This window comes from Patiria miniata, unplaced genomic scaffold (genome assembly GCF_015706575.1).
Source record: "Patiria miniata isolate m_02_andy unplaced genomic scaffold, ASM1570657v1 HiC_scaffold_5, whole genome shotgun sequence".
Lineage (NCBI taxonomy): Eukaryota > Metazoa > Echinodermata > Asteroidea > Valvatida > Asterinidae > Patiria > Patiria miniata.
Window position 1 is genome coordinate 24,950,305 of NW_024037072.1, and position 27,844 is coordinate 24,978,148.

At 39.7% G+C, this 27,844-nt stretch overlaps 1 protein-coding gene and 1 pseudogene across 1 annotated transcript; both read left to right on the forward strand.

The window, feature by feature from the left end:
- The first annotated feature begins 461 nt into the window (after positions 1–461).
- On the forward strand, positions 462–27,844 carry LOC119741590 (semaphorin-1A-like). The gene is made up of 18 exons (XM_038217406.1): positions 462–759; positions 1,058–1,231; positions 2,647–2,795; positions 3,119–3,175; positions 3,721–3,828; positions 4,475–4,571; positions 8,022–8,195; positions 9,892–10,016; positions 10,915–11,032; positions 11,958–12,018; positions 14,161–14,308; positions 14,898–15,141; positions 20,587–20,681; positions 22,427–22,611; positions 23,438–23,487; positions 24,279–24,596; positions 27,399–27,499; positions 27,735–27,844. Exons 2-18 carry the CDS (start codon positions 1,084–1,086, stop codon positions 27,801–27,803), a joined length of 2,247 nt encoding a protein of 748 aa, XP_038073334.1. The 5' UTR covers positions 462–759; positions 1,058–1,083; the 3' UTR covers positions 27,804–27,844.
- Positions 16,989–18,174, forward strand: LOC119741591 (annotated as a pseudogene).

A 27,844-nucleotide genomic window follows, 5' to 3' on the forward strand; every position in this document is an offset into this window, starting at 1 on the left:
GCAGGACATTACTCATACACTTGGTTGGCCTTGGATGACTCAATCACAAACTTGGCACGTTTTATCCGTACAACATCAAGTTCAAGTTGGGCCGCAACGCATGTCAACAACGTGGCCTGTCTTCTGTTAATTTTTGGCTTTAGACAGCTATACTTCAGCATAAAATATTGTTACAATGTTGATCTACCTTATTTAGAAATATAAAAAAAGCTTATCGCTGTGTGATTCTGTAATGCGCGAGCGTCGCTATCATGCATGGGGTGTTTTAGTTAAAGTCTGAAGTAATTCAAGACTAAATCATCTGTGGTCTGTGGCTCAGCACCTTTTTAGTCAACAAAGTGAATCATGTACATGTTATGATGACGTCATCCTTCGGGTACGTGTTTTCTCGACCAAACGAGTTCGTCATTTTGTCGTCATTTTGATGTCATCCTTCAAATTCCTTCAAACGTGTAGGTGAAAAACCATTTCCAGTAACCAAATGTTGGCATAGAAGTAAGTGGTTCACCGGGCACGGAAGTGTGGTTCCTGTTTCTACTATACACGCTGAGGTCGGCAGGCCATAGTCGGGCCTATATCCCTGCCATAGTGTAGACCCAGTGACAGTGATGTGTCACTTCCGACCTTCCGTATACACGCATTTCCTTCCAGGCAGACGTCTTAACAATTTCTGCCTCACAACAAATCATATTTCTGCACAGTGACTGTGATTCAGACGTCAAAAAAATTAGTTGTAATCCACCTCTTTCATCTTCGTAGGTAAGTTGGTATGTGTTTTATCATCGGATGTTTTGATGTGGTGATATGCAAGTTTGGTTAAAAAAAGCTTTGGGACATCGGGAGGGGCGAGCGAACTAGACTGATGAATCAATGGGCTTCGTGATGTGTGGTTGGCGAGCTGTTTCCTTTTCATAGCATAGCCTATACCAAATGTGACAGTGAAATCAGATAATCAGAAGCATATCCCCCAAAATTGAGCAAACAATCTACGTTTCAAACTGATGAAATTTTAATGTTTGTCCTTTATTTCCACTTTGCTGTTTATTTGCGCATACAGTATTCGGCGTATACCTGCATCCGACGATGCATTCCTTAAGAGACATGGCACGAAGATGTCATCTTTCGTCGTGGACAGTGTGTCTTATAACTTTTGTCTCGTTATGTTCGTGTCGGGAGCCCCAACCTTTGAGGACCTTCCAACCACCACAGAAGTTAAGCTTCAACATAAAAGGTGAGCAAAACTTGACTCTGAAACACACTGCACTTTGTTATCCTTCGGAAGCAGGAAATTAGCGTTATTGGGCCGCAGTGCCAGTAGTATTAGAAAGTTGGCTCAGTCCAAAGGTTTTGTACACAGAGTTTGTTATAGAGCCTAATAATGTTCTGAGATGGTTGGATCATATAGTCAATGGTATAACCATGTTACATAAAAGAAAAAGACGACACATCAACTGAAGGTGAAGATCTATAGAACCGACGTAACTTATCGCTAACGGTGAAGTTGCATTTACCCTCCAAAGCCGAATGGGGAGGGGGAACTCGGACGTATCCCACACCCTTAAACATTTAAAGCCTTGTCTTAGATTTTCTTGTTTTCCCACTAAGAACTTTTAATTCCACACTTAAGTACCATTATTATTTAGGTCTGTGAGATTCACAACTCATATAACATATTCATAAATTGAAATGTTATATGTGCATTAATATTTAGGCCTTGTCTCACACACTTGTCCTGTCTGTCTACCGTTGTGTTTTGTTTGTCCCTTGTTACAGTACTTTGGTTGTATGTCTGTCCATAGGTAAGGGCACAAAAGCGTCTGCTTAACCTTATACCTAACTGTTGTCATTTAATATTACACTTATTAGTAATCACTGTGTACATAACTGTCATATATATTACTACTGACCTTGCTTAATTTATACATGATTGTACATAATTGTAATGAATGACATCATTGAAATAAATGTTTCCAAACCAACTCATGCAACGCTTATGGAAAGAAACCCATTGAGGCTGGAGTAAAAAATCCGACTTTTCTTTTGCTTTTGTATAATTTAATCCACGTTACTGAATTGTAACAGAAACGAGTTTCAACTTTTATGTTGTAGGCCGACTTCTATGGCTATTACAGTGCATGTGCCGCTGCTGCTGAGAATGATGTTTTTGCTGCTGCTCCTGTTGTTCACGTTGCTGCTGTTCCTGCTGCTGCTGTTGTATTTACTGTTGTACGCTGTTTTCATTGTTTTGTATCTGAACAGTTTCAACATAATTATGTTGTAGGTCGACTTCTATGGCTATTGCAGTGCATGTGCCGCTGCTGCTGAGAATGATGTTTTTGTTGCTGCACCTGTTGTTCAAGTTGCTGTCGACGCTGCTGCTGCTGTTGTATTTACTGTTGTTGCTGTTTTCATTGTTTTGTGACAGTTTCAACATAATTATGTTGTAGGCCGACTTCTATGGCTATTGCAGTGCATGTGCCGCTGCTGGCTAAGAATGATGTTTTTGCTGCTGCACCTGTTGTTCACGTTGCTGTCGCTGCTTCTTTTGCTGTTGTATTTACTGTTGTTGCTGTTTTCATTGTTTTGTGTCTTCCTTTCAATTTGACATGGATTAATTATTATACGTCATTATAATGCTTCCGACAGAAATCACGGGGTCTGCAGTAACCTATGGACCTAATGATTCTGGACCTACATCCGCTGGAAAGTTCTACCGCACTCTAACGTTGCATAATGGAACGTTGTTCGTTGGTGGGAAATCTCAACTGTTTTCTGCCACAGAAAACCTCGAAATAGTAAGAGATATCCTGCAATTTTATATTAATTAAGAGAATAGAATTATTTGGTCTTTTGTACCTCGGGGACTTTAAAGATTTTTTTCGTAGTTTAAAATGTAAAGACGGTAAGGTTTTGGCTCAAATATATCTAGGCCCTAGTTCAAAAATGCAGCCATCACAGGATACACTCGAGAAATATATAATATATTATACAAAGAGTAACAATTCAAATCAAAGAGTTTGTTTCCACTTTTTGTTTTACATGTAAACCGGAAGTGCATTTGAAATACAAATTTGTCCCTAACCTTCTGTTTGTTTGTTTGTTTGTTTTTTCTTTGCAGATTCGACAAGTTTCGATTCAACCGAATTCATTTTTCACTGAGTTTGGCTGTAAATCTGTAAGTTTCTTTTATTCACACTTATTCACACTTTCAAAAGCATTTAAAAAAAGATCAGTTATTGATAGAGTACAGCATGCACCTCAAAATTTTGCCTGCTACTATATATTATATATATTATTTACACAATCCAATTCGTGTCTGAGATACCACTTTTAAAGTGTTGGAGTATCAGCTTGGTGAGTTATATTACACTTTTCGAGAAAACAGTGAAAAACCTTTTGATCACGAAACACGATTTCGTCAATAGCACTCTTTATTTCCAAAAATCGGTCAATTGACTGATCGTTGGAAATCACTTAAGGGGCCTACATTTCTTTTCTTTTTTCTAAGCCAGACGGAATAATTTCACGGGGTGCTTAGTACCAGTACGACTTTTCATCCAAGTAAGCTATTTGATACTAATTCGGTAGGTTACTATTGGGGTAAATGCAAATGATCCTCGCCTTTAACAAGTCTGTGCACTCACTGTTGGCCGAAAACCGGACCTGAAAGCGGTTTACGATCACAAGTGAACTTATAACGACATTGTTGTTTCCTGTTAGTGTGACGGTAACTTCATCCGTATTATTCAGCCGTTATCGGGAGGATCGCTGCTTGAATGCGGTACCAATGCCCTAATGCCGTACTGCCAAGAAAGATCGGCTGTGGATGTAAGTATATACAGACGCTGTCCGTGGTTGTTTGTCATACCGAGAAAAACGATTCTGATCGGTTGGCGACGATTAAGGTTACGATAACGATGTCAATGGCACAACAGGTGATAGTGACAATGATGATGAAATCATAATGACTAGGATTGTACAGGCAATGAAGGCGGTGATGACATCAATAGAGTAGGTAATAGTGACAATAATGACGATTATGGTGATATCGACTTTTAAGACCCTGCAAGTCCTCACAAGTCAATCACAAGTCAATCTCAAGTCCTCCAGTCCCAATTCAAGTCTCAAGTTATTCAAATGAACATGGACAAAGGCATTCCGTTTTTATTGTTCATCCACTATTTAAGTTGTTACTGGACACAGTGGCGTAGCAAGGTCATTTTCATTGGGGGGGGGGGTTACAAAGTTCATGAAAAGAGCACTAGCACATCCGTGTTGAAAATGAAGACAGGTATTTTTTTTCTCCGGACACTTGGCCTCCGTAAAATCAAAAAGATTTGGGGGCATCGAGGTAAGTTGCAAGTTTGTTTTCTAGTAAGATCTGGTTAAAATGTTTTTACGATAATGACGAGTGATTAAAATGATTGATAAGAAAAAAATAAGAAATTGAACCGTTAGACTTTTTTTTTTAAAGTTGACAACAATTGGTGACCCATACGAGTTCAGCGATGACAATGTTGCGCCCTCGCTGCCCGAGCAAAACTCCAGCTGGTTGCTTTTGGAAGACTCAGGTAAGAGAGCTTCACTCACCGAGTTCTTCTCGTTCCTTCTGGGCAGAAATAAAAGAAAACAACTTTTCTCAAAAAAACCTATTTAGAATTGACTAGAAAAGAGTTACAATTGCACCCAGCTGACTACTGCTACAGGGTCAGCTGGCTGGATGCAAGTATGACTATTTTTTAATCGAATTAAACTAGAATGTTTTCAGAGTACACGCCAAGGAATTTAGACCATATGTCCTGAAGTTCTGTATTGATCAACTAAGCTCCGTTTTATTTTTCGTTTCATTTGCATGCGATTGCAGACGAAATTCTAAACGAATTTCCTAACAATTTAAATTGACACATAACGTGATATTAGTCCATTAGCCAATGGCCCACACGTGGCATAGGCCTATTGGTACCATCTCAACGGACGAATTCCTATTGTGGTTTTGGGTTAGTATATTTCTCTAGTGAATGAAAACATAATGATAGACTTTTTCAACTGGTAACTTTATATACCGTTCCAAGTATTTTTCGATGACGTCACTGTACGCGCAATAGCATATCCTCGTGTTTTGGGTGGGCACACAGTCATTCAGCAGTTTAGCTGAAAATTACAACTTCGTTACCTCTGTTCTTGAAACTTACTCGATCAAAGTTCAGAAGAACATCATGAGAACATCAACAAAAACATGTCGATCCAGGTGGAGTTTTCCTTAGTGGGGCAGATAGGGGAAATATTTGGAAGAATTGTGCCTTTCATGGTACAATCATGGAATTTCGGCACACAGTCGGAGTATGTCATGAGAAAGATAGTTGACAACCATTGCACATTTGTCTTTTGGAAAAAACAGGTAGAATAACAAGCAATTTTCAAAATTTTCAAAATAGCTGCCTTTGCTTGTTTTTTTTACCTATATGTTTTCAAAGGACAAACCTGCGATGGCCCTGTAGCCAAATATCTTTCTCATGACATTCTCAGACCGTGTGCCAAATTCCATACTTGTATCATCAAAGGCACAATCCTATCACCTATATGGGCATTGTAGTATTTGGACACTCGTTATTCAAGACAAGATATTACATTCGATGATTCGAATATAGGCAAAGCCGCAAGGCATGTCAGTCACTTTTGTCCGAGCAGTTACGTCGAGTACTTTCCGAGTACCATGTTTACTTCCAGATATTAAGATGGTTTTGGTATGGATCAAGCTGCATAATACAGACATTGGAAAGTAAATTCTTACCAAAAGAATTGAAGACTTTGGACAATCAGAATCTTGTAAAAACTAAGCTTTTGCGACAAAAGCATTCGAAAAGTACTCGCCAAGTACTTTCCGAGTACTTTTTGAGTGCTTCCTTCCCAAAATTTGAATTGAAAATGTATTTTTGATATATCTGAAGTCTCAGGTTTATTTGTTTTCAAACGCTAACAACATTTGCTATCTACTGTCAATGTTTCTCTCGCTTTGTTTACAAGAAACAGCTCAATATTTAGTAGCAAACAAAGTACTTGGACAGTACTCGGAAAGTACTCGACTACATCTCTGGAGTTATGCCAGTCAGTTGGATCTTTAATTCTTTAGTCAATAATTATTTTGCTTCGTGTCCGGATTGACTATACATTCTTATAATGCACCTTGCTGAACGTGGCCCGTTAAAGCCTACTGGGGTTTGGGAAAACATTGAGATAGTATGCCCTTAAGTTCTATTAAAGAAATGAAACCATGAACAGGATGATGAGCATATTCATCGGAAAACCGGCAATCACCACAAGTAGCCGGCCTTCCTTGAAACACGGATCCTAGACACCAGGATAAACGACTGTTCTGAGCTCTAGTACAAAATGCACTGAGCGGACTTACCTTAATTGGCTAGACGCGTGATAACGGGCATTAATACCCGTTGGCGCGTAATCGCGAATTTTCCAGGTGTCCTATTGTGTTGGGTTTTTGCAAGACATCTAAAACGGAAATATTCATAAAACTGTAAGCAAAATTACTCTTATTTAAGATTTAATTGTTCCAAAATTGTTTAAAAGTAAATACTTCAGGATATAACAGATGGTATTGTGCAGTTATTGTCGTCATAGATGAAGTATTTACCCGGGAAATAAACGTCAAATTTCAAGGAGAACACCGTTTACCCAAATTTCGTTTTTAATTAGGCTTTTATTAAAAAGTTTTAGAGAGATAAGATGCCGAACCGATGAAACAAAAGCGACATTTCATTGTTCATCTTAAAACTAAAGATATTGTGCTCGGCATTACCATGATTATGTAGTTATCACTTATCAGAATTCAATAATAAAGACCAAAAACGTAGACTCATGAATATTCAAAAATATAATTCGCTGGCTTGACAGACTTCGAGGCCAGATCGGGCGCAGAGCCTTGCAAATCTGAAAGCCACCGCGCGCAGTGGTCTTTGTTGAAAAGTATTCATGGTATTTGCCACCAGTACGGGCCGTTATCACGCGTCTAACCAGGAGTTGGGCCGAGTCATTAATAATAATAATAATAATAATAATAATAACGGAAATTTAAACCGCGCCATTATCCGCCATAAATGACGCTCAGGGCGCAAACAAAAATTATATCAAATCAGAAATAACAAAACAATTAAATTTAACTAAACAAGAATATTCTGAGTGGTCTGAAACAAATAGGTCTTAAGGGCAACTTTAAATTCAGAAAGCGATGAGATATTGCGAATGGCGAGCGGTAGTTTGTTCCAAAGATGAGGACCTGCGTGAGAAAATGATCGATCACCCCAAGATTTGTGAGTGTGAGGGACAACCAGCAAAGAAGCATCAGAAGATCTCAATCGCCTTGATGGATTATATGGAGTTAATAGGTCTATGTTGTATTCAGGAGCTGTGTGCAGGATCCGTGCTTGAAATTCACAAGCCCCGGAAATTACCGAGGTCATGTCGGTTAATAAAGTTCCTGTTCGGCATCGCAGTTCAGTTCCGATGGGCAACTTCCTAGTTTCTATCCGCATTACAAACAAATTACACATCTCCCACGTTTGGCTCCAAATCCCAACAGCCGTCTGATGTCTGGAACAAATGTAAGACTAAGAGGCTGAGAACTTTCAATATCACGTTCAACGTGGGAGAGTAAAACACCTTAGCTACCCTTTTAGAACTAGAAGGTCTATCAAATTTTCCCATAGTTTTCGTTAATGGAAACAACAAGAGAATTAGTCCGTCAAGTTGGTACCAACAACTTGGTGCATGGCTCATTGACTCTAATCAGCAGGGTGACACAGGTACTTAACTGGAAGAGAAAACGTCTCAAAAGGAAAGTTTTTTCTTTACCAAAATGTACAAAAAATTGGCTGTGACATTTTCAATTACCCCCCTCCCCATTTGGATTGATATAAATGGATATGATCTTCAAATCCTTCCGATTTGGATGTAATGTAGTAAGCCCTACCTCGTCATGTCCATTGCCTTTTCTTGTTTTTTCTCAGACTCAGCCTACCAAATATTCGCCGGTTCACACTTGGTCAATTCATTTGGCCAACTTGAGGAACCGGCCATTTTGAGGGCCCGTTTGGACACCATGACCCCCGGTCCGGAACGGCCAAGAACCGGGATAGACGTTCGTCTGAAGACGAAGGATAGTCCCAATACAGTTCTAAATGGTGAGTACCGTGTGGTGAAGCATGTCGACCAATGGGGAATCACTCCTGTATTAAAATTCCCAAATACACCAGTGCTAAATGGCCGTACTTCAAAATTCTTTAAAAAATACTCAAAACTCTCACATGCAATTAGGCTGCACAGAAAAATGATGATCAACATGTCATCTTTCATTTTCTTTTCAATTTTTTGTGGGTTGACCATTGACTTTTCGAGAAAATCTCACCGAAAGAAGACGACCCTTAGTTTTCCCAAAGCGGAAAAGAAGCCATCTTGAAAAAACGATCCCTCTACAACATGGCTAAATAGCGCCATTTTCGGGCCCAAAAAATGTATCCAAAATGCTCAGAACTGGAAGCCCCAAGTCTTGGCCAGACGTTCATTGCCATATCTCTTCAATTCCTCAATTCCATGGCTCTGCGAACTCTCTAATATAGAATATTTTTAGGGTACAACTTTTATACTGGTGTGCACCTATGAGTATAGACCTGTGATGTCGTGCCGACGGGCAACTGCCGGGCAACTTAAGCACGTTATGTTTTGTCATGACCCACATTAAAACGGTAATATTTTTAAACCATAATTTCGAAAGATATCAATACAGTGCACAAGAGAACCGTGTGCTGAATGTTGGCATTAAACATTACTGTACAGTAGCGGAATATGGTCTAGGCTGGCAGTGCACTGCCCTGGACTTTATATACTCTAGGGTTCTATTTAGCCTGACACTTTTCCTGGTCAAAAGGGCACTTTTCCGGGTCAAATGGACCCGGAAAATGAGTCAGAGAAGTGTCATTTTGACCAGGAAAAAAATGTCATTTTGACTCGGAAAAGTGACAGGTCAAATAAAACCCGGATTCCCGATCAAATCTGACCCGGGAGTTTTTAGAGTGCTCCGATCTGGGTTCCAGTCTCGCCATGGAGCAACATATTGATTGGGCGGGGTTGTTTTTTAGTTCCGTGGATTTTCCCGGAATATCATGCCAGGGCATTCCTCCACACAAGTTACACTCTAGAAAAAGTCCCTGGTCAGATTGACTCGGAATCCGGGTTGTATTTGGCATGGCACTTTTCAGGGTCAAAATTGAACTTTTTGGGGTCAAAATTGAACTGTTCTGGGTCAAAAGTGACACTTTTCTGGGTAAAAATGAAACTTTTGCCAAGATATCCGTGTCAGAATGGCCCGGAAAATTAGTCAGAGAAGTATTATTTTCACCCAGATGATTCAATTCTGACCCAAAGTGTCAGGCCAAATACAAACCAGATTCCGGGTCAATATAATCTGAGACTTTTGAGAGTGTGTAGGCTACAAAACATTTCTTTACTGTCTAAGCTTCTCGGTAGCAGAACCTTCCGATTTTGAGGAACTCTTGGATTTCCGATTTCCAGAGAGAAAATTAAACTAACTTTTAAAATAAAGGATTTTGTTTGACAAAAAAAAGAAGACCTTGGGGATCACTATAAATATTAATGCGAGGATAGCAGACGTATGCGGCTCAGAAAAAAACGTTGCTTTTAATTACTATTTGAGTGGTTATTTCATCGGGTACACTATTAAGGAAAACATCCGTCTCACAACAAGATGTGAGTCTGGTGAAATGACCGCAGAAAATGGCGATACAATCAGCAATTATTTCCGAGTCACACATTCCGTGTATTTCTGACGGTCTCTATGACGTTTTATTTGTCGTTATGCAGGACCGCAGTTTGTTGGAGATCCCATTGAATACGGCAACCGCATTTTCTTCTTCTTTCGCGAGTTTGCATCGGAGCACATCAACAGCGGTCGAATTATGTATTCAAGGGTATCCATGGTGTGCAAGGTACGGCCGCAGTAACACTGACTCCGATTCGTCACAAAATCATCACAATTTTCATCGGCGTTGGTTGGTTGGTTTTTCCTTTAACAAGATAACTCAAAAAGTTATGGACGGATTTGCATAAACAAACAAAAACGTTTAGGGGTGGTCCTTGGTACAAGTTTACAACTCGAATTGATTTTGGAAGTGATCCGGATCTGGGTCTGGATCCAGGATTTTTTTTTTACAATTGTTCACCATTTATGCGAGTATGTCTTTGGGTGTATACTGATATATGAAGGGTAATTGCTTGCCTCAAAATCGATCAATGCATGGTCCATCTAACTTATGAGTTATATAGCAACCGTCAACTTTCCGTCTTATTTTAATAATTGAGCAATGAACATTTTATCGGATGCTATATATCAAAACTAGAAAACACTCAGAAAAAAACAAACACTGATTGATAAGTTAGACGGACCATGCACTGATCGATTTTGTTGGATGCACGATGCAATGATAGGAAAATTTTGATCAAGCCATAATCATGCAACGTGAATCGCTTGCCTTTGGCCAAACTTTGGAAGAGATCTTGGCCTACCCCACTTTACCGAAGTCTATAGCATCACAGTAATATTGGACCCCCTGACGCTGCATTGTTTCACTTGTCAACTACCGTGGCCATCGAAAAAGCCATAGGACTATTTATAGATGGTGTCATCAGCAGCCATATTGTTGAGTTATTTCATTTCAAAACTTGCGAATGGGAGATCAATCAATTTGAAATATGAACTCGGGAAAAAAACAATGTTCCTTTGTTTGGCAGAAGCCCGAATTTCTAGTGTATATGTCCATAGGTCTCTTAATGACAGACAGAAGCTCCAATTTTATGGCAATTTGTGTACATTTTTTGGTTGTGCAGGACGAATTGGGTGGTCAGCCCTTCACTACTTACACCGACAAACAAATGGTCACTTTTGTGAAAGCTCGACTGGTGTGCTCCATACCGGGCAAATTCCCCTATCACTACAATGAAATCCGTAAGTACAAGTGTTCGGAAAATAATCAAGTTTAGCCGAGCATTAATTTTCCCCCTAACTCCCGTCAAAACAACGACTAGAACCAACGTCGCAAACTACAGCCACTGCGTATACACCACCTCCAAAACTTAACAAAAGCAATACATTTTATTTTGTTGAAAACAATACTGGATATGATTCAAGAATTTTTTTTCCAAAAAAAAGATTCTTTTTGGCCCCCCCCCCCAACCTGGAACCACCCTTGACTAGAACTGGACAGAGCAGTAAAAACCAAGAGTCTCAACTCGTGTCCTATACAGGGTGAGTTAAAAAAAAAACGAAACCCAAATGTCGGGACTATTGTTTTATTGAAATTCTGCACGTAGGCCTAGCACTTTTGAAATCTCGGATATGAAATCCCAATTCATAAGCTTCCTTTTAGTACAAGAATCTTTCAAATCACATGTACTTTTCAAATTACGGGATTTTAAACACAACCACCGTTTTAAAGTTCTGTCCTTGGATCACAAAAAAAGGTGTGCGTTCTTTTAGCAAAACGAAAACAATTCACACACATCCTTATGTGATTTGTTTTCATTTTGCTGAAAGAAGACTGAACTTTTTTGTGATCCGTGGACAGAACCTTAAATCGGTGGTTGTGTTTAAAATTCTGTAACTTGAAAAGTACGTAAGTGATTTGATTGATTCTTGTACTAAAAGAAAGCTTATAAATTTGGCTCTTATATCCTATATTTTGAAAGTGCTACATGCAGAACTTCACTAAAACAATGGTCCCAACATTTGGGTTTCGGTTTTGTTGACTCACCTTGTATAGACACGCTTATTTTATTCAATAAAGTTTCCTGTGAACTCTCTGATTAAAAGCCAAGCCAGACAGTATCAAATGGTTGCCAAATAATATTCTTTATTTCTTTCGGATAAACAGAAGATATTCACCAGTCTACTGCCGACCCAAATGTGGTATTCGCTGTTTTTGCGACTGGGCCGTAAGTACACATAGTATCATTTCTGTTTTGAAGCAATGAACATCGTCAACGAGTGTACTCTATAAGTTATTATATTAATACCGGAGTCTTATATAGCGCACGTATCTACCAACAATTAGGTACTCAAGACGCTGGAAATTATGTCTATTATCAAAGACAGGTAAATGAAGTTTATGAGAAATATGGGACCCATTATGTAGCACCTTAGGGTTTACAAGGTGATGCGGTGCATGTTGCAGCCACTGCCAGAAACACCGGGGCAAACCCCTTCTCTTAGCGATAAGTGTTACTGGTTCTTTAACGTGCATTACACAACACATGCATGGGACCTACGGCTTTACGTCCCATCCGAAGGACTTAGCAATAATGGAAACTTGCCTTGCTCAAGAGCACAAGCACCATGTTCTCATGGTCAGGATTCGAACCCGTGTACCACGGCACACGAGTCGAACACGGTAACCATTGGACCACAGTACCCCCCAAACGTGGACATTTCTGCAATGCGATCAATTTAGAGCAAGAGCCAGGGGTCATTTATTTTTTTGAAATGACCAAGTGTTAAGTGGATATTTTTGGAAAGGTTACACATTGCGGTACTTGAATTGGCTAGTCTTATGGTTACCTGGCGGTGGACTTGGATACCAGGCGCAGATAAGTGACGTCACGTGACGGTTTTTTTTTTGGCTTCAAATGTCGGCTGATAACTGCAAATGGTGCCCGACTAAACTTAGTGCAAATATATGGGAGTCCAGAGAGGCCACATAAAGCTTATTCTCGATCATAACCCCATCTAAAAACACGTTAAAATTGTGCAGCAGCAGGATTCCAGTCAAACCAGTGAGTTTGGCGGTTTTGAGACATCATCTTGTATTGAAAAAAAAACACTTTTTCATTTTGCCGACGCGCATGGCTACGGCGACGCGCGCGCATACCAGAAACCGGAGACTTTTTTTTTTTTGGCCTTACATGGAATGGCAAATATAAAAGACTAAAATACCAAATGCATTTTTATATTTATGATCGGTAGATGGTAAGTTTGGGGCTAGGCAAGGATGTATCGGTCTACTGAGTTTTTATGAGGGAAAACTTCTAGAGGGTAAAACATGAATAGCTTTTTTATTAAAACGAAACTACACTGGAATTGGCGTAAAGGATGACTAGTTTCAATGAAAGCCGTCCCACTCCTATTGGGTTGGGGATGAGTGTGAACCTTGTTATTTGTTAATGCTGAGTACAGAAAATGCTAGCAACGTCAATGAAACTTTTAAATGAAAAGAAAAAACCTCAGGGAAAAGGTATGAACTTGTGCCCCTATTGAAAGATCGAATGAAAAAAATCCTGGCAAGCATAATCAACTTTGCCACCATTGTCATGGCCGAGGTTATTGCTTTAGAAAATACCTCCTCTTGATATTTTACAGTGTATCTGCTGGCTGTAACACATTTTTGCCCGGCAGTATGGGGATGCTGTAGTATATTCCAGCACCCCAATCCAAAAAGTTGGGGGTGCTGCAGTACCCACAGCATTCCCCCCCCCCCCCCCGTTCCCGCGGCTTTAGAGCCCAAATAATTTACATAAATCTACAGTACAAATCTATAGTAGAAATACATTGAGTTGAGTACGACATTCAACAGCCGCCGGGTCAGTAATACCGTACGTACATTCTGCGTACACAGTCCATTTGACTGACCCGACGGCTGTTGCATGTCCTAATTACTGCTTATGTGACGTCACTTATCTGCTCCTGGTATCCAAGTCCACCGCCAGGTAACCGTGAGACTATTCAATTCGAATTCCCCAATGTGTAAACTTTCCAAAAATACCCACCAAACACTTAGTCATTTCCAAAAAATAAATTACCCCTGGCTCTTGGACAAATTCAAATGACGATCAGAAGTCATCTTGAGAGTGAAAACTGCAAAATCTTGCTACGTACCTTTGTTGCCTATCGTTAAACTGTGTTCAGGTGTCCACTTTACAGAAATGTTGGATATCCATGTTTGTGAGAATAAAAGTATGTTCTGATCAACCAATGAAAACCCCCTTTTTAGGCTAATCTCCATCTTCTCGTCATATCATAAATGCTAAACACTCGCCCCATTTTAAACTTCCCTGTTTCTTTTTTTCTTGATGACGTCACAGTAATGGTGTGGCTAGTTCTGCCGTGTGCGCATACCGTCTTGATGAGATTCAGAACATGTTCCTCGAGAGCCCGTTCAAGGCACAGGAACATGACTTGATGCAGTGGATGGAAGTCCTGAGTGAACCCGTCCGTCCAAGACAAGCTGAGGTAAGTGCACGTTTACAACACGACACTTTCTCCGCCCTCTGTTTTGTACATCGGAGTTTTCCGTGCCACATCCCAAGCATGAATTCTTCTCTCTGCGTCGTCTCTTCTCTACAGGCGTGTCCTCAGATTTGCGAACCTAAGTATATGATGACCCTGAAGGGACATAAGGGACATAACATGTCGTGATTTTTTTGGCAACGTCATGAATTTATTCACGACTAGTGTTGAATATTTTCGCGACCTCGTGAATATAACAGTCGACTGACTCGACTCTGGCAAATACAAACACATCCGGACCTAGCAAAATTTTTGTTTTATCAGAATTCTGTATTAAGTGGAGTGCTGGTCCCATTCATTGTGCACATAAAACACGTCGGAACCAAGGCTTTATGTTTGCTATAACCAGCATTTAGCGAGAGTTGACTGTTTAGTAGCAGAATCCTCGATTTCACACCAGGAATGTACATTGTATACGTAAATAATCACTCACACTAAAAAAAAAAATGGTCAAACTAACATGGAATTCCATCAAAAATATCTCCATTAAAAGAAAAGTGATCATGTGCTATCCCGTCGATTTTTCTCATAGTGTCCAGATACGACCACTTATTCTGATGCAGAGTACAAAGCCATCCTCACACTGGCTCAACTGATAGACGATACGGTGGAAAACACTCGCCGTTGTGGGAAGAGAACATCCCTCAGAGGGGGCCGCTTCAGGGGGGCGTGCAGTCGGATCAGCCCCCTCCTCGTGTCACACGGGGAACGATTCACACAGATTGTGGTAGATGAGGGAGTGGCCAACTCAACAGATGTCTTGTTCATTGGCACGGGTAAGCCATTCAGAAAGCTCGTTGTAACCTAAGTTTGTTGTAAGTTTGAGGATGCACCACTGTTTTGTGGCAATATGCTGAGCACTTCAAAGTGCTTGCCCTTTTGTGTTTTTACGAAGGACCATCCACCATAACGGTGTGAGCTACGGTTTTATTCTGACACAGGTTTGTGTACATGAACAACTCTGCGAAACATAGACAATTTCGAAATAAACTAGGTAGGAACAACCACACGGTGTTCGGCTCTCATGTTTGAAGCAATTACCGCACACACATCAACTGAAAATGTATTTTTGGCTTTTTCAACGTGCCACTGTGGCGCTCTAACATTATTTGACGTCACCTGTAATAATTTTGTAAAGTACAGCCTAGGCAGAGACTCACATCGTTGAAAGCCTGTTCACATTTTTTGCCAATTTCAAATTATAAGGCACTTCCGGTTTCGACCGGAAGGAAGGGTCGCGTGAAAACGGGAACATGACCCAAACGCATTTCAGATCGATGTCATGATGGAATAATAATTTCATTGCGAGAAAAAATGACAGACATAGAAGACGTAAACATATATCACTGAAATAGTCCTTGACGAATTGAAACATTCTTTATTTCACTTTTATCTCGGTGTTTACTTTTGATAATGAATTTCAATAATGAATACCCAATACGTATAGTTACGTGTATAGGCTGCGGTATAGTTGATACATTAAAGCACGGACTGACACGTGTCACATGTTATGAATTCAGACCCCATAGGCATTTTTTTAAAGAGCAGACGCTTACGCAACAGAATATAAAAGGCACATCGGACAAGCATCACGCAAGAGTGAATACTGCTTGATATTTGTAAATATTCCATTGCAAAACAGTCATGCAAACTTCGAATTCGCTCGAGAAAAAAATTACTTGCTTTTAACAAAACCAATTTAGTCATTTATCATTCAATTTCTTAGTTTGGTCACCCTCTCTAGACACCGGGTCGAGAATTCGTCACAGATCAAATTCGTCTAAGCTGTTGCCGATTGGCAGCATTCAGAGATCGAATACTCGTCTTATATAAATCAATTAGACGAATTTGATTTCTAAACAACAAGCTTTGGCGTAGACGAGACGAAATCCAATACTTGACGAATTTGAACATTATATAGAATCGGTGAATTTGATTGATAAACGTTTGAAAATAGCCGGGAAACCCTACATTTCGAGGGAACGAAATATATTTTGAGGGAACGAAATAAAAGAAAAATCATCATGCATGTCCCTTTAGGGGCTCCGTAGAGCCAACCGTTCTTAAAATGCTTTAAAACGGGTTGACCTAATAACAACAATGTGTGTTCATATACTGGCCCGTTCACATACTGGCCCGTTGACGTACGAATAAATTATCATAAGTGTGTAACGGTCCGAAGATCATTACCAGGTTCGGATGGAAGGGGGAAAGGGATTAATTGTTCATCGCAGACTCTGGATTACATCTTGATTGGTTTATTTACAAGTATCTACAATGGCAAGATAGAAGCATGGCCAACATGGCCGAAGGCATGCACAAGAGAGAGAATCTATAAATAGTTTACCCACAATGCATTTCTCAGTATGGTGAACCCAACAGGACAATGTAGTGACATGGAATGTCCCGCTACAAGTGTATTATTATTGATGGTTTATTGAAATTGAACTTGAACTTGTAGCCAATGGCTAAATTGCATCAATTTTTACAATAAAAAACAACATATAAACATTAAAAGACAGGGTAAAATTCCATAACAAAATTGAAATACTTCCTCAGAAAAATAAACATGTTATACGCATACACAAGACACCACAAGTGACTTACAATGTCCAAAAAAAAAATTAAAAAATTAAGAAAAATACAGAGCAAACAACGCTACACAATTTCAAAACTCAACACAGAAATATATATCTAAAACAAACACCCCCTCCCCTTTATAAAAGTGATGGTTCCTAAAATACAACCTAATCAAAACAATACCCGAAATTGCACTTTGGAATACATGTACATGTATGACTAATTATTGTAGGTGGTACCTGCCTGTGTACCACGGGGTTGTGATACTGGCCCTACCAATAATATTGATAAAAAAAACAAGATGGCGGATGGGCTCCGTCGTGCGTGTCTTTGGAGCATGCCTCGTTCCGTATCCACAGCCATGGTCAAGTGTCTGAGTTATGTGGACGGAATCCAGGTTGTTAATCAGCTGTATGCTTCTGGGCACTACTTGGGTGTCACTGGAGAACTTCCCGAACCAGATCCGACCAACTCGACAGTGTGTCAAATCCTGGACACTATAAAGAGATTTGGACAAGTTGAAAAGGACAAGGCATCGGGGATAGATTACACCATGTTGTCTTATCAGTGGATCCGGGATAAGGTCTTGGAAGCCTCCTACCCCGACAAGAAGCTCCTTCTGTGTCGAGATCAAGCCCAGTACCTGCACGGCAGATACGACATGTTACCTCGGGGATTCAAGCACAGCTTCTTAATCCGTCATCCCATCCGAGTCTTCCTATCTTACAAGACTTTTCTCGCCAATTTGTGGGGGTGTGAGATTCCTGACATGCGGGCCCTGCCTCCCATAGCGTTTCCATCTGGGTGCGGTTTCAAGGAACTCTACGATTTGGCCGAGTACATCCGGGAGAATATCGACCCCTCGCCGGTCATACTGGACGCCGATGATCTGCTACAGGACCCGGCGGGGATCTTGTCGACCTACTGCTCCAGGATGGGAATACCGTACTCCGACAAGCTGCTGTCCTGCAAGCCGACGGTGATGACATCACCAAAACCTGGATCGTGGCAAATACTGTCCGAGCATCGAACAGGAGGAAGGGCTTCTACAAGCGAGCATTTGAGAGCGTGGGATTCGAGGAACCTTCCCCGCTACCTGATCTGGCGAGTCTGCCGGATGATGTGCAAGCGTGTGTTGAGTACAGCATGGATTACTACGAAAGACTGCATCGTGAAAGAATCAAGCCTCAAAATAATTAGTATTCAGACCTCTGGGTCATTATATTTAATAGCAGCTGATCAAAAATATATTTACTGTCTGCTTCTGCTTCTGCTTCGGTACTGCCTTATAAACACCCTGTGGAGGAATAAGCACGCAGGCGTAGTGCGCTCACTTTATCGTATAGGCCTAACTAGAAATATTTCATTTTTATACCTTGGCCTTCATGATTTTCTATCGGAAAAAAAGACAAGGCAAGGCTGTCAAAGCTACGGTGGCTGATCTATGAACACATGGTTTACATTAGGGCGTTATAACGCCTTAATATCATGGGGCTATATGTAAAGGTGTCCTAATTTTACGGCGGGTAAAACACCGTATTACCGCATTATAACGCCTTATACAGCGTTATAACGCCCTGAATTTATGACGTTATAACGTCCTATTATGGTGTTATTACGCCTTGTTACCAATTTTTGGGGGCCGGAAAGAAAGGTGGGGTCAAAAAACAATTCCGCTCCAAATTTTATATGAAAAGAAAGTCAGTGGAGGGGCTGCGAATGTATTTTATTGAATTTTGTGGGTAGTTTACGCGATGGCCAAAAAAATGTTCATTTTGACCCCGTTGGGCCCCCTCTGGATGCGCCAATTTATATTAAAGCCGTAATTAATAGGGCGTTATAACGCCGTAATTGTAGTGCTTAAATATTTAGGGCGTTAACGGCCTAAATCAAAACTGCTTAATCAAATACCACATTTTCCCGGCTTAACTTCAAAACCAGCTATTTTGAAAAATGCTCTTTTAAAAAAAAAAGAAGACAAAAGCAGAAGTTCATTGCCCTGATTCGGGGGCCAAATTTATTACCAGCCATTTCTTAAATGGTGCTTTAAAACCCACCTTAATTAGCTGTTCCCAATTTAGCTTTTGTCGGGATTTTTCCTCCTTTTTTCTTTCCTTTTTTTTCTTTTTTTTTTCACTTTTCCCCATATGTTTTGTACACGTCTTCTTTCTACAAGCTACTTTGGAAACTTTTTAATAGTCATTAACCATCTATTCAGAAGATCAAAAAAGTTTCGTCATCGTGACGTAATCAGGAGTCACATGACATCAATTTAAATGTTCATTATTCACAGTCTTATAACTATGAACTGTTGGATGGATTGATCTCAAACTTGGTAGGTATATAGACAGGGAAGTGTTATGGATGAAAATTGGTATGACAAAGTCACGCGACCCTTACTTCAGGTGTGATATATTGCGAGTGTTAATATTAGACCCTATTATCATATCTCATGAATTATAAATCTGATGGGGTTAATACCTTATGTTAGTATGAAGCAACATCAACAGATTATTATTTTGAATATTATTTCTGTGTAGTATATTGTTCTCATGTTATGACGTCATGAATATTTGATGAGGCAATATTGTGGCCACCGTATCTCCACAATACAATAAGTTATGATTCCACTTATTCTTTGCACATTTCTTCATATTGAACTGAAAATGTACCTCCTGGAATGTTAAGGTCATGTGTGTTAAGGTCATGTGACCCTTTCCGGTCGTACGAGAAGTGCAATTATTAAAGATTATAATTTTAATTCTTATAGTTTTATAATGTTTGGAAAAACCATTTTGGGAATAGCTCTGTGGTTGTTCAGTAATTGCAACCATGGCAATTACAATCTCTTTTTCAATCTTATGTTGGTGTTAATAAGGTCTAACTTTTGTTTTCGTAAACATTGTTCCAGATTCTGATTAGAAAAGTTCACTTCAAAATGTCATTTGACATGTTTATGTATATCAAACTAATGTGGGATTGAGAAAATACAAACGTCTTTATTCAAAACAAACCCATCCGTCTAAATGTGTTTACTTGGATGATGTTGCATATTAGTACATTGGCAAAAACAATAGCGGACAAAGAACTAAGTCGAACCAAGATCCAATTCTGACTCAAAATTTCAGAATCTCAACACAGTCGAAAGACTGTTTGCTTACACATGACCGAAAAGTTCTGGTATTGGCCCTGATTTCCTTAGTCCGGTGCCGCCCACAAATACAAAACACTAAGACACTATACTGCTGTCGAGGTTGACTACGATGCTGACAACTAGTGAATGTGCGCCCTCTGTCAATGGCAAAACCAAAATGCACAGTGCGTCAAAAGTTTAAAAACATAACGTCTTGAAACAAGACTGGTTCAGTTCATAAAAACACTTTCCAACCAATCAAAAGGAGATACTGTTCTGCCATTCCGCAAACAGTCATACTCCCCAACGGTTAGCGCTAAGAGAGATTCGAACCAGGGAAAGTAGAGTTGCGAGGGGATAGCTACATGTTCAAATGACCAATGAAATTGAATTATGAACCAATTTTCGAAAAATGAAACTCCTCAGAAGTGCACCAACTGGTTTTCTAATCTAATCTCAAACATGAGAACTTAATACAATTGTTACTATCTTTGTGTGGTACATTTAGAGAATGGAACAGTGCTCAAGGCCTACCTGAGTGAGGATTGGTCTGAAGAAGCAAGAATTGTCGAGGAGATCAGTTTGGATACAGACGGATTGAAGGTTGGTGTTAAGAAAATATATATATTGAGTGTTTCTTCTTCTTCTTGTTTTTTTTGGGGACGGAGGCTCAGAATGTCCATTAGGTTTGGAATTCATGCTGCCTCCTGGCCAAAACGCGGAGGGGTTTTTCCTCCCCAATCGCTGGGATTACAACTGGGATCGCCACGTTTTCAAAGTTTGTAATTACTTGCAAAATTAAAACAGGACAGAATCTTCGGTGATTCTTCAAAATTGGCTTTCATATTCCAGAACGAAGAGGGTGCTGTAACAACGGTATCTTGGGGTATGATCAAAAGTGAATTTAGGATAAAGCCAACAAATAAAATAGTTCTGCTTCCGGTTTCCCTACTTTCCTTAAGAAAATATATCGTCAAGACAGAAGGCGAATCCGTTGGGAGAGCTGTTGCGCAATTGAGTGTTTCTTCTTCTTCTTGTTTTTTTTTTTGGGGGGGGGAGGCTCAGAATGTCCATTAGGTTTGGAATTCATGCTGCCTCCTGGCCAAAACGCGGAGGGGTTTTTCCTCCCCAATCGCTGGGATTACAACTGGGATCGCCACATTTTTAAAGTTTGTAATTACTTGCAAAATTAAAACAGGACAGAATCTTCGGTGATTCTTCAAAATTGGCCTTCGTATTCTAGAACGAAGAGGGTGCTGTAACAACGGTATCTTGGGGTATGATCAAAAGTGAATTTAGGATAAAGCCACCAAAAAAAATAGTTCTGCTTCCGGTTTCCCTACTTTCCTTATTCTGGCAGCCCCTACCCTAATTTTTTTATGGACAAAAATGAGAGAGAAAAACACCCAAATTATCAATTACTACCTTTTACCCTTGACGTTACGCAGACGCCTCAATATGATCGTACACACACAAAAACTGCCCCCCAAAACTTTCACTACCTACCTACCCTATTTTCGAATGCCATGTAATCGGAAGCAGAACTATATAGTCGTGTTCCCTAACGTGGCGCACTTCGAAGCTTACCCGACTTTCCTCGTGTAGTGTTGCCAAACCTCTTTGTTGACAAACCTCAAATTCATGCAGTAAAACACTAGTACTTTTACCTTATTAATGCTTGCTATTTAACCTCTGTGAACAATTTCAGTTTCATAAAATTTAATCCGAAATTCAAAAACGGTGGCGTCCGGAAATTGGGCACAAATTGGCGGAGTGTTCCCTAACGTGGCGCACTTGAATAAATCTCGGAAAATTCCAATTTAACATTTAAGAATATCTGTAAACTTGATAAATTCTGATAAACAATTATTATCTCTACTTACATGCCCAGCCAGATGTTTGTCAGAAAATTATTTTCTTATTTTTCGGGGCATTTTTAAAGGGTTCACTTTGCACTTGAAAATAAATTGGAAAATCACGCCAAAATAAGTTTTTCTTCTAACTTTATTACGGGTAAATAAACTCGCGATTTATGAAGAGGAGTGTTTAGTACTTGATGAAATTTCACTTTCTTGGAAATTTCAGTTAAAACTTTTGCTCTAGGTAGGCGCTACAGGCGAAAAATCAAAGTGCGCCACGTTAGGGGCCGCGCCACGTTAGAGTACATCAACAATAATTTGTTTGCCTAATTCTCATCAGTTTACACATTCCTATAGCTCATCACTTAGGTTACTTAACCAACAGACCCGCCTTAGCTTCGGACCCCCAAAAAAACATACCAGAATTATATTTTTGGGAACTCTTCTTGGAATCAACTTTTGATGTAAATCCCTCGGTTAAACACGCAGGCACCAGTATTGACGATGGTGATGAGTGAGGCAGCGCGAGCTGTCTTTGTGGGGACAGACATCGGGGTGTTCAAGGTACCATTCCAGCACTGCCGGGACTACACTACCTGTCGATCGTGTCTCGATGCCAGAGATCCCTACTGTACATGGACTGGTGATTCTTGTTCGTACGGCAGCAGAGACGGGTAAGGCTGATTATCTCGTTCCTGTCTGTAAGGCCAATTAAAAAGAAATATTTTCTCGTCCGCGTTTTTTTTTTGTCGAGAGAAGATAAGGATGGAGGAAGCCCTTCTTTCTAAATTCTAAAGAGTGAAAATTCACTCCATTCGATTGAGTGAAGATTCACTCTCACAGTCGGAAACTAGGGACTAGACGTTTTAGAGTGAAATTTCTTCAATCGTAAAGATCGAGGTTTCACTCGAGCTTCGACTGAAGTGGTTAATTTTTCAGACTATGTCAATCTATAATGAGAGTGATTTTCACTCTAAAACGTCTAGTCCCTAATTTCACTCTTTGGAGTTTAGAGAGTTTTTATCCCATGGCAGGTTTTCCATTATGATGGATAGATTCTTCCACTTTCTCGACACTTCTGATGATACATTAATTGTGTCTAAAGAAGTCGTTAGCTTTCATGCAGAAATAAATATGGCTAGAAATTGGTGTTCAAGGCATTGAGCGTTACATTATTACATTAATCTTCCAAATGTAAAATCCCAGATGAGTTGGTTTATCCAGAGAGGCGCATGGTCTTGTAGCTGTACAACATTGACGAAACCACTCACTCCTCAACTTGCATTCCAGAGATGATATGATGGACGAATGTTCGGTGTGCGTGGTCAGATACGATTTATGCATTGCGTACAAACAGAGATCTTTCCAGAATGAACATTTTGAAGAGTTAATCTCGTCAGAACATCGCTGATAAGGGCTTTGAAGTCGTAGCTTTAGAAGTCCAGCGCTGAAGTCTAACTTTTATTTTTTTGTTCTCTCCTGTATCCTTTTCTGTGTCAGGTTTCAGGATTTAGAAAATGGCTCTTCGGATCTGTGTCCAGCTAGAAATAGTATGTGATTACTAAAATATCATTTCGTTTGTATACCTGCCTCTTTTCTTTTGCTTTGAGTCTTTGTTTTGCTAATGTGTTTCCAAATTCCGTATAAATTGCTCATTGTGAATGGTGGCAGGTAGCAACTTAAATTTTCCGACAGACCTGAGCTTTTTTTATACTGACGTCGTATGATACATTGGTACAAAAGTCAGGAATTAAAGATTCGTTCCCTGTGCAGTTTTCGAATTTCACCTCGAAAACTAGTTGTTTCTTTTTCAATTGCTTTTTTTCCTACACCAGTTTAACGGTTATTAACTTCTGAATGAGACATCGAAATAAAAAAAAATCCATCGACGTTTAGTTATTGAATTATCTCTTCACAAATTTGAATTGTAAGCTGGCAGACAATAATTCGGCTCTCGCAAGGCTGCTTCATCAATTTGTGCAGAAATTTAATTTTTGTTCACAGGATTGCAGACGCCCAAAATCAAAATAAAGTATTAATCGTTTCAAACACATTTTTTCGTTGAAAATTTGTGAGGGGGAAAAACAGTTTTGAAGATTACGAGGGGTTAATTTGAAACAAACGTCGTCATTATTTCACCTTCCTTGTTGCACAACTGTGAATTGTTTGTTATAATGTTTAGATTAGATTTAAAAAATACACCATCATGGTAAAACATGAACGACTTTGCCTGGTCCATGAGTGACTAAAATACTGCAATATTCCACTTATGAATGACTAATACACCTGAATTTTCCACTTAAATTAATCAAATAAAATGTATCCCGATTCATTCTTATAGATGACAAGATCGTATTTCACACGGTGCCGCCACAGAGCCAGCATAGATCGGCCAACCAGCCGGTCAACTTATACCTCGTGGCCGAGGCTCCATCGGGTAGAAACCTTCGTGTGGTCGGTGTAGACTGCTACCCTCCGTGTGCCAACCTACCGTTTACACGGTTCAAGTCCACGTCTTCAGGGAGACAGCTCCTGGTACTGCACATCAACGGTTCGTCTACCGAGACCAGCCCGAGAGACTGCTCGTGCTCGTCGGTCTTTGAAATTGATGGAGGAGTGAGGGGGACCGCCAACTTCACCCTTACTGCTGATAACTCTAGTAGGTTTTTCCCCTGTTCTATTAAAATACCTTTTTTCCCCCGACGTCCAACTCCTTCGAAATTAAAAATATTAGATTGCTTACTTACCTTTCCACAGCGTGAGTAAACAAAACGCATTCCAAATGGTAGGACCAATTTTTGAATGAAGGACCAATGTAGGACCAATTTTTGAATGCAAGTACATCATTAGGCCCCCCCAAAAAAAGTCTCCGGTTTCTGGTATGCGTGCGCGTCGCCATAGCCACTCGCGTCGGCAAAATGAAAAAGTTTTTTTTTCAATGAAAGATGATGTCTCAAAACCGCCAAACTCACTGGTTTGACTGGAATCATGCTGCTGCACAATTTTAACGTGTTTTTAGATTGGGTTATGTGGCCTCTCTGGACTCCCATATATTTGCACTAAGTTTAGTCGGGCACCATTTGCAGTCATCAGCCGACATTTGAAGCAAAACAATCAGGTAAAAAAAAAAAAAGCCGCGTCGCCACACCACTTTTTGGGCAAGCTCCATACCAGAAACTGGAGACTTTTTTTTTGGCCTTAGAAGACAAACGAAGGACGCTCACAGGGGGAACGGAATGATAGAAACGCGTTAAAGGGAATGAAACGAACTCCAGTGATGTGCACTGAATGAGACACAATAGCATGAATCTGGCAAAGGGACAGAGACAATGAGCATACAGGATGGAATAATACTTTATTTATTCTGATTAATTGGTAAAAACACCTGTCTCCCAAAAATACAACTATCCAATTAAAAGTAGTATACCAAATTTGATTAAAAACCGTCCAACAGAGTAAAAATACATTAACAACAATAATTCCCTTAATTACAATTATTCCCTGAATAATATGAAAAATCTGTGCGACAATTACATGTAGTCGTGTATATTACAATTATTTTGAGTTGCATTATAACAGTGTGTTAATTATCTCAAATTTCTGAAAGATTAACGAAATACAAAGTCAATAGCAAGACTGAGCAGGAAAATATATACTAGAAAAACTGCATAGTTATATTTCTACAGAAATTCTATTGATAGAGGATAGTCGTTGTGTTTTCCAAGCTTTTAATAGCATTTTTGAATACAACCGTTGAATGTCAATGAATCGAAAAATAAAAGTTTTGAATTTATGGGACGGAGCAGCGTTTTGTGCATTTTCACTTTGACGTAGGCCATGATGACATTTCATGCCAGATTGACATTCCTTAAACTTGAGCACCCTTCGTATTTCTTAGACCTCATGGGTAGACTTGATGAGTATAGCGGCCGTCTTATAGGGCATCATTTTGTTATTTTAATTCAGTAACAAGGAGTGCTTAAAAGGTTTATTTCTGGTATGTCACAGCAAGACAAATGTATTGCCTTGATGACTGCTACCTATAAGGTCCACATAAGCCTTTTTTGAAATATTGTGGGCAAAAGAGAGCGCCTTTTTCAGTGGGTGACCTCTCTTGTATATTCACCCCGCAAATGTATTATATTATGTTATTCATTTTTTTAAAACTATTTCATTGAAAATAAAACATGACAGAAAATAATTCTGGTATGCGCGCGGGTCGCCGTTGCCATGCGCGTCGGCAAAATGAAAAAAGGTTTTTTTTTTCAATGAAAGATGATGTCTCAAAACCGCCAAACTCACTGGTTTGACTGGAATCATGCTGCTGCACAATTTTAACGTGTTTTTGGATTGGGTTATGGTCGAGAATAAGCTTTATGTGGCCTCTCTGGACTCCCATATATTTGCACTATAAGTTTAGTCGGGCACCATTTGCAGTCATCAGCCGACATTTGAAGCAAAAAAATCAGGTAAAAAAAAATTAAAAAGCCGCGTCGCCGCACCACTTTTTGGGCAAGCTCCATACCAGAAACCGGAGACTTTTTTTTTTTGGCCTTAAGCTTCCTTTTAGTACAAGAATCATTCAAATCACTCATGTACTTTTCAACACAAAGACCAGTTTAAAGTTCTGTCAACAGAACGATAGGCCCCTAATTTTGTTGATTTGCATATTTCAGGTTAATCCAGTCAGTAAGCAGTTTGCAGCAGTTTTATTCATTTTCATCCTTCGAAATCGGCCAGCTTTTTAAGACAAATCACGATGAGTGTCGGTCATTTTCAAGCATTCTCAATTGCACATGGCTGTCATTTTGTGACAGATTAGGGGAAATCAATGCCTGGTGCTTGTTTCCCTCCAACCTATGATCTGTCCTGTTTCAAGAGAAACGTTAATTCCTACCTTCATCTTTCTATCACAGTGGTGCGGCATGGCCACAATACGCTAAAGTATTGTGAAAATTGTGATAAAAGCATGAAACTTCGCATGTTGGTTCTTCATGCCATGACAACAGTTTTCAGATATGGAGGCATTTCATATTTTTTTTCGCATTTGGTCGTAATTTACATTGTATGAAGACTATACAAAGACTTAGGGCATAGGAAAGTGATATTGTCAAGAACAATAAGTATAGAGTATTCAAAGGTCATTGACCCCTCAAAGGTCACCAGGGGTCAGATATGAAATGCCTCCATATCTGAAAACTTTTGTCATGGCATGAAGAACCAACATGCAAAGTTTCATGCTTTTATCACAAAATGCACAATTCTGTCCCTATGCTGCACCACTATCAGTACCTTTACTCTTCTTTTAATTTTTCTAACTAGCCCTGTATCTGGAGCGGCTTGTTCGTGGCGAATATGCTTGTTTTAATTCAGCCGTGCAACAAGACCTCGATTTTGAAAATACAGTTTCGAGATGATGAAGTTTAGATTGATGAAATGCTCAAAATCGTGTTTCTTTCAGACGCAGTGACTGCTTCGGAGATGGACATACAAGAACTAATTGAGTTCGATCAAAAAATGGCCAAATATGAATACGAGCTACAGGAATGGAAGAATAAAGTGGTAAGCACCGGCCTATATTCCCAGCCAGATATGCAAATGTTTTTCTTGACATGACCACTACACGCATATTTCTTTTTCTAATCATATCAGCCATGGCAGAAACAACGTCTTTGCTTAATGGTTGGTTGTTAAACTTGCTATTTAAAGACAAAACTGACAAAAAATCCCTATACCCAATAATTGTGTAATCATGTTCCCAAGTCGGTGATTGTTTATTTTTCTGTACATTTTGCAGGCACAGTCTTGTGAGTTGAGGAATCTTCAAGTCTGCTCTACTGCCAGTGATAATTGTTTGACAACTTGATGCTATGACGATCTGCCGTAAAGAAAACCCCTCCCCCCCCC

Coding starts and splice junctions, on each gene's coding strand:
- LOC119741590 (XM_038217406.1), top strand. CDS start 1,084: ATGCATTCCTTAAGAGACATGGCACGAAGATGTCATCTTTCGTCGTGG. Junction 3,829..4,474: donor AAGAAAGATCGGCTGTGGAT/GTAAGTATATAC, acceptor TTTTTTTTAAAG/TTGACAACAATTGGTGACCC. Junction 11,033..11,957: donor CTATCACTACAATGAAATCC/GTAAGTACAAGT, acceptor TCGGATAAACAG/AAGATATTCACCAGTCTACT.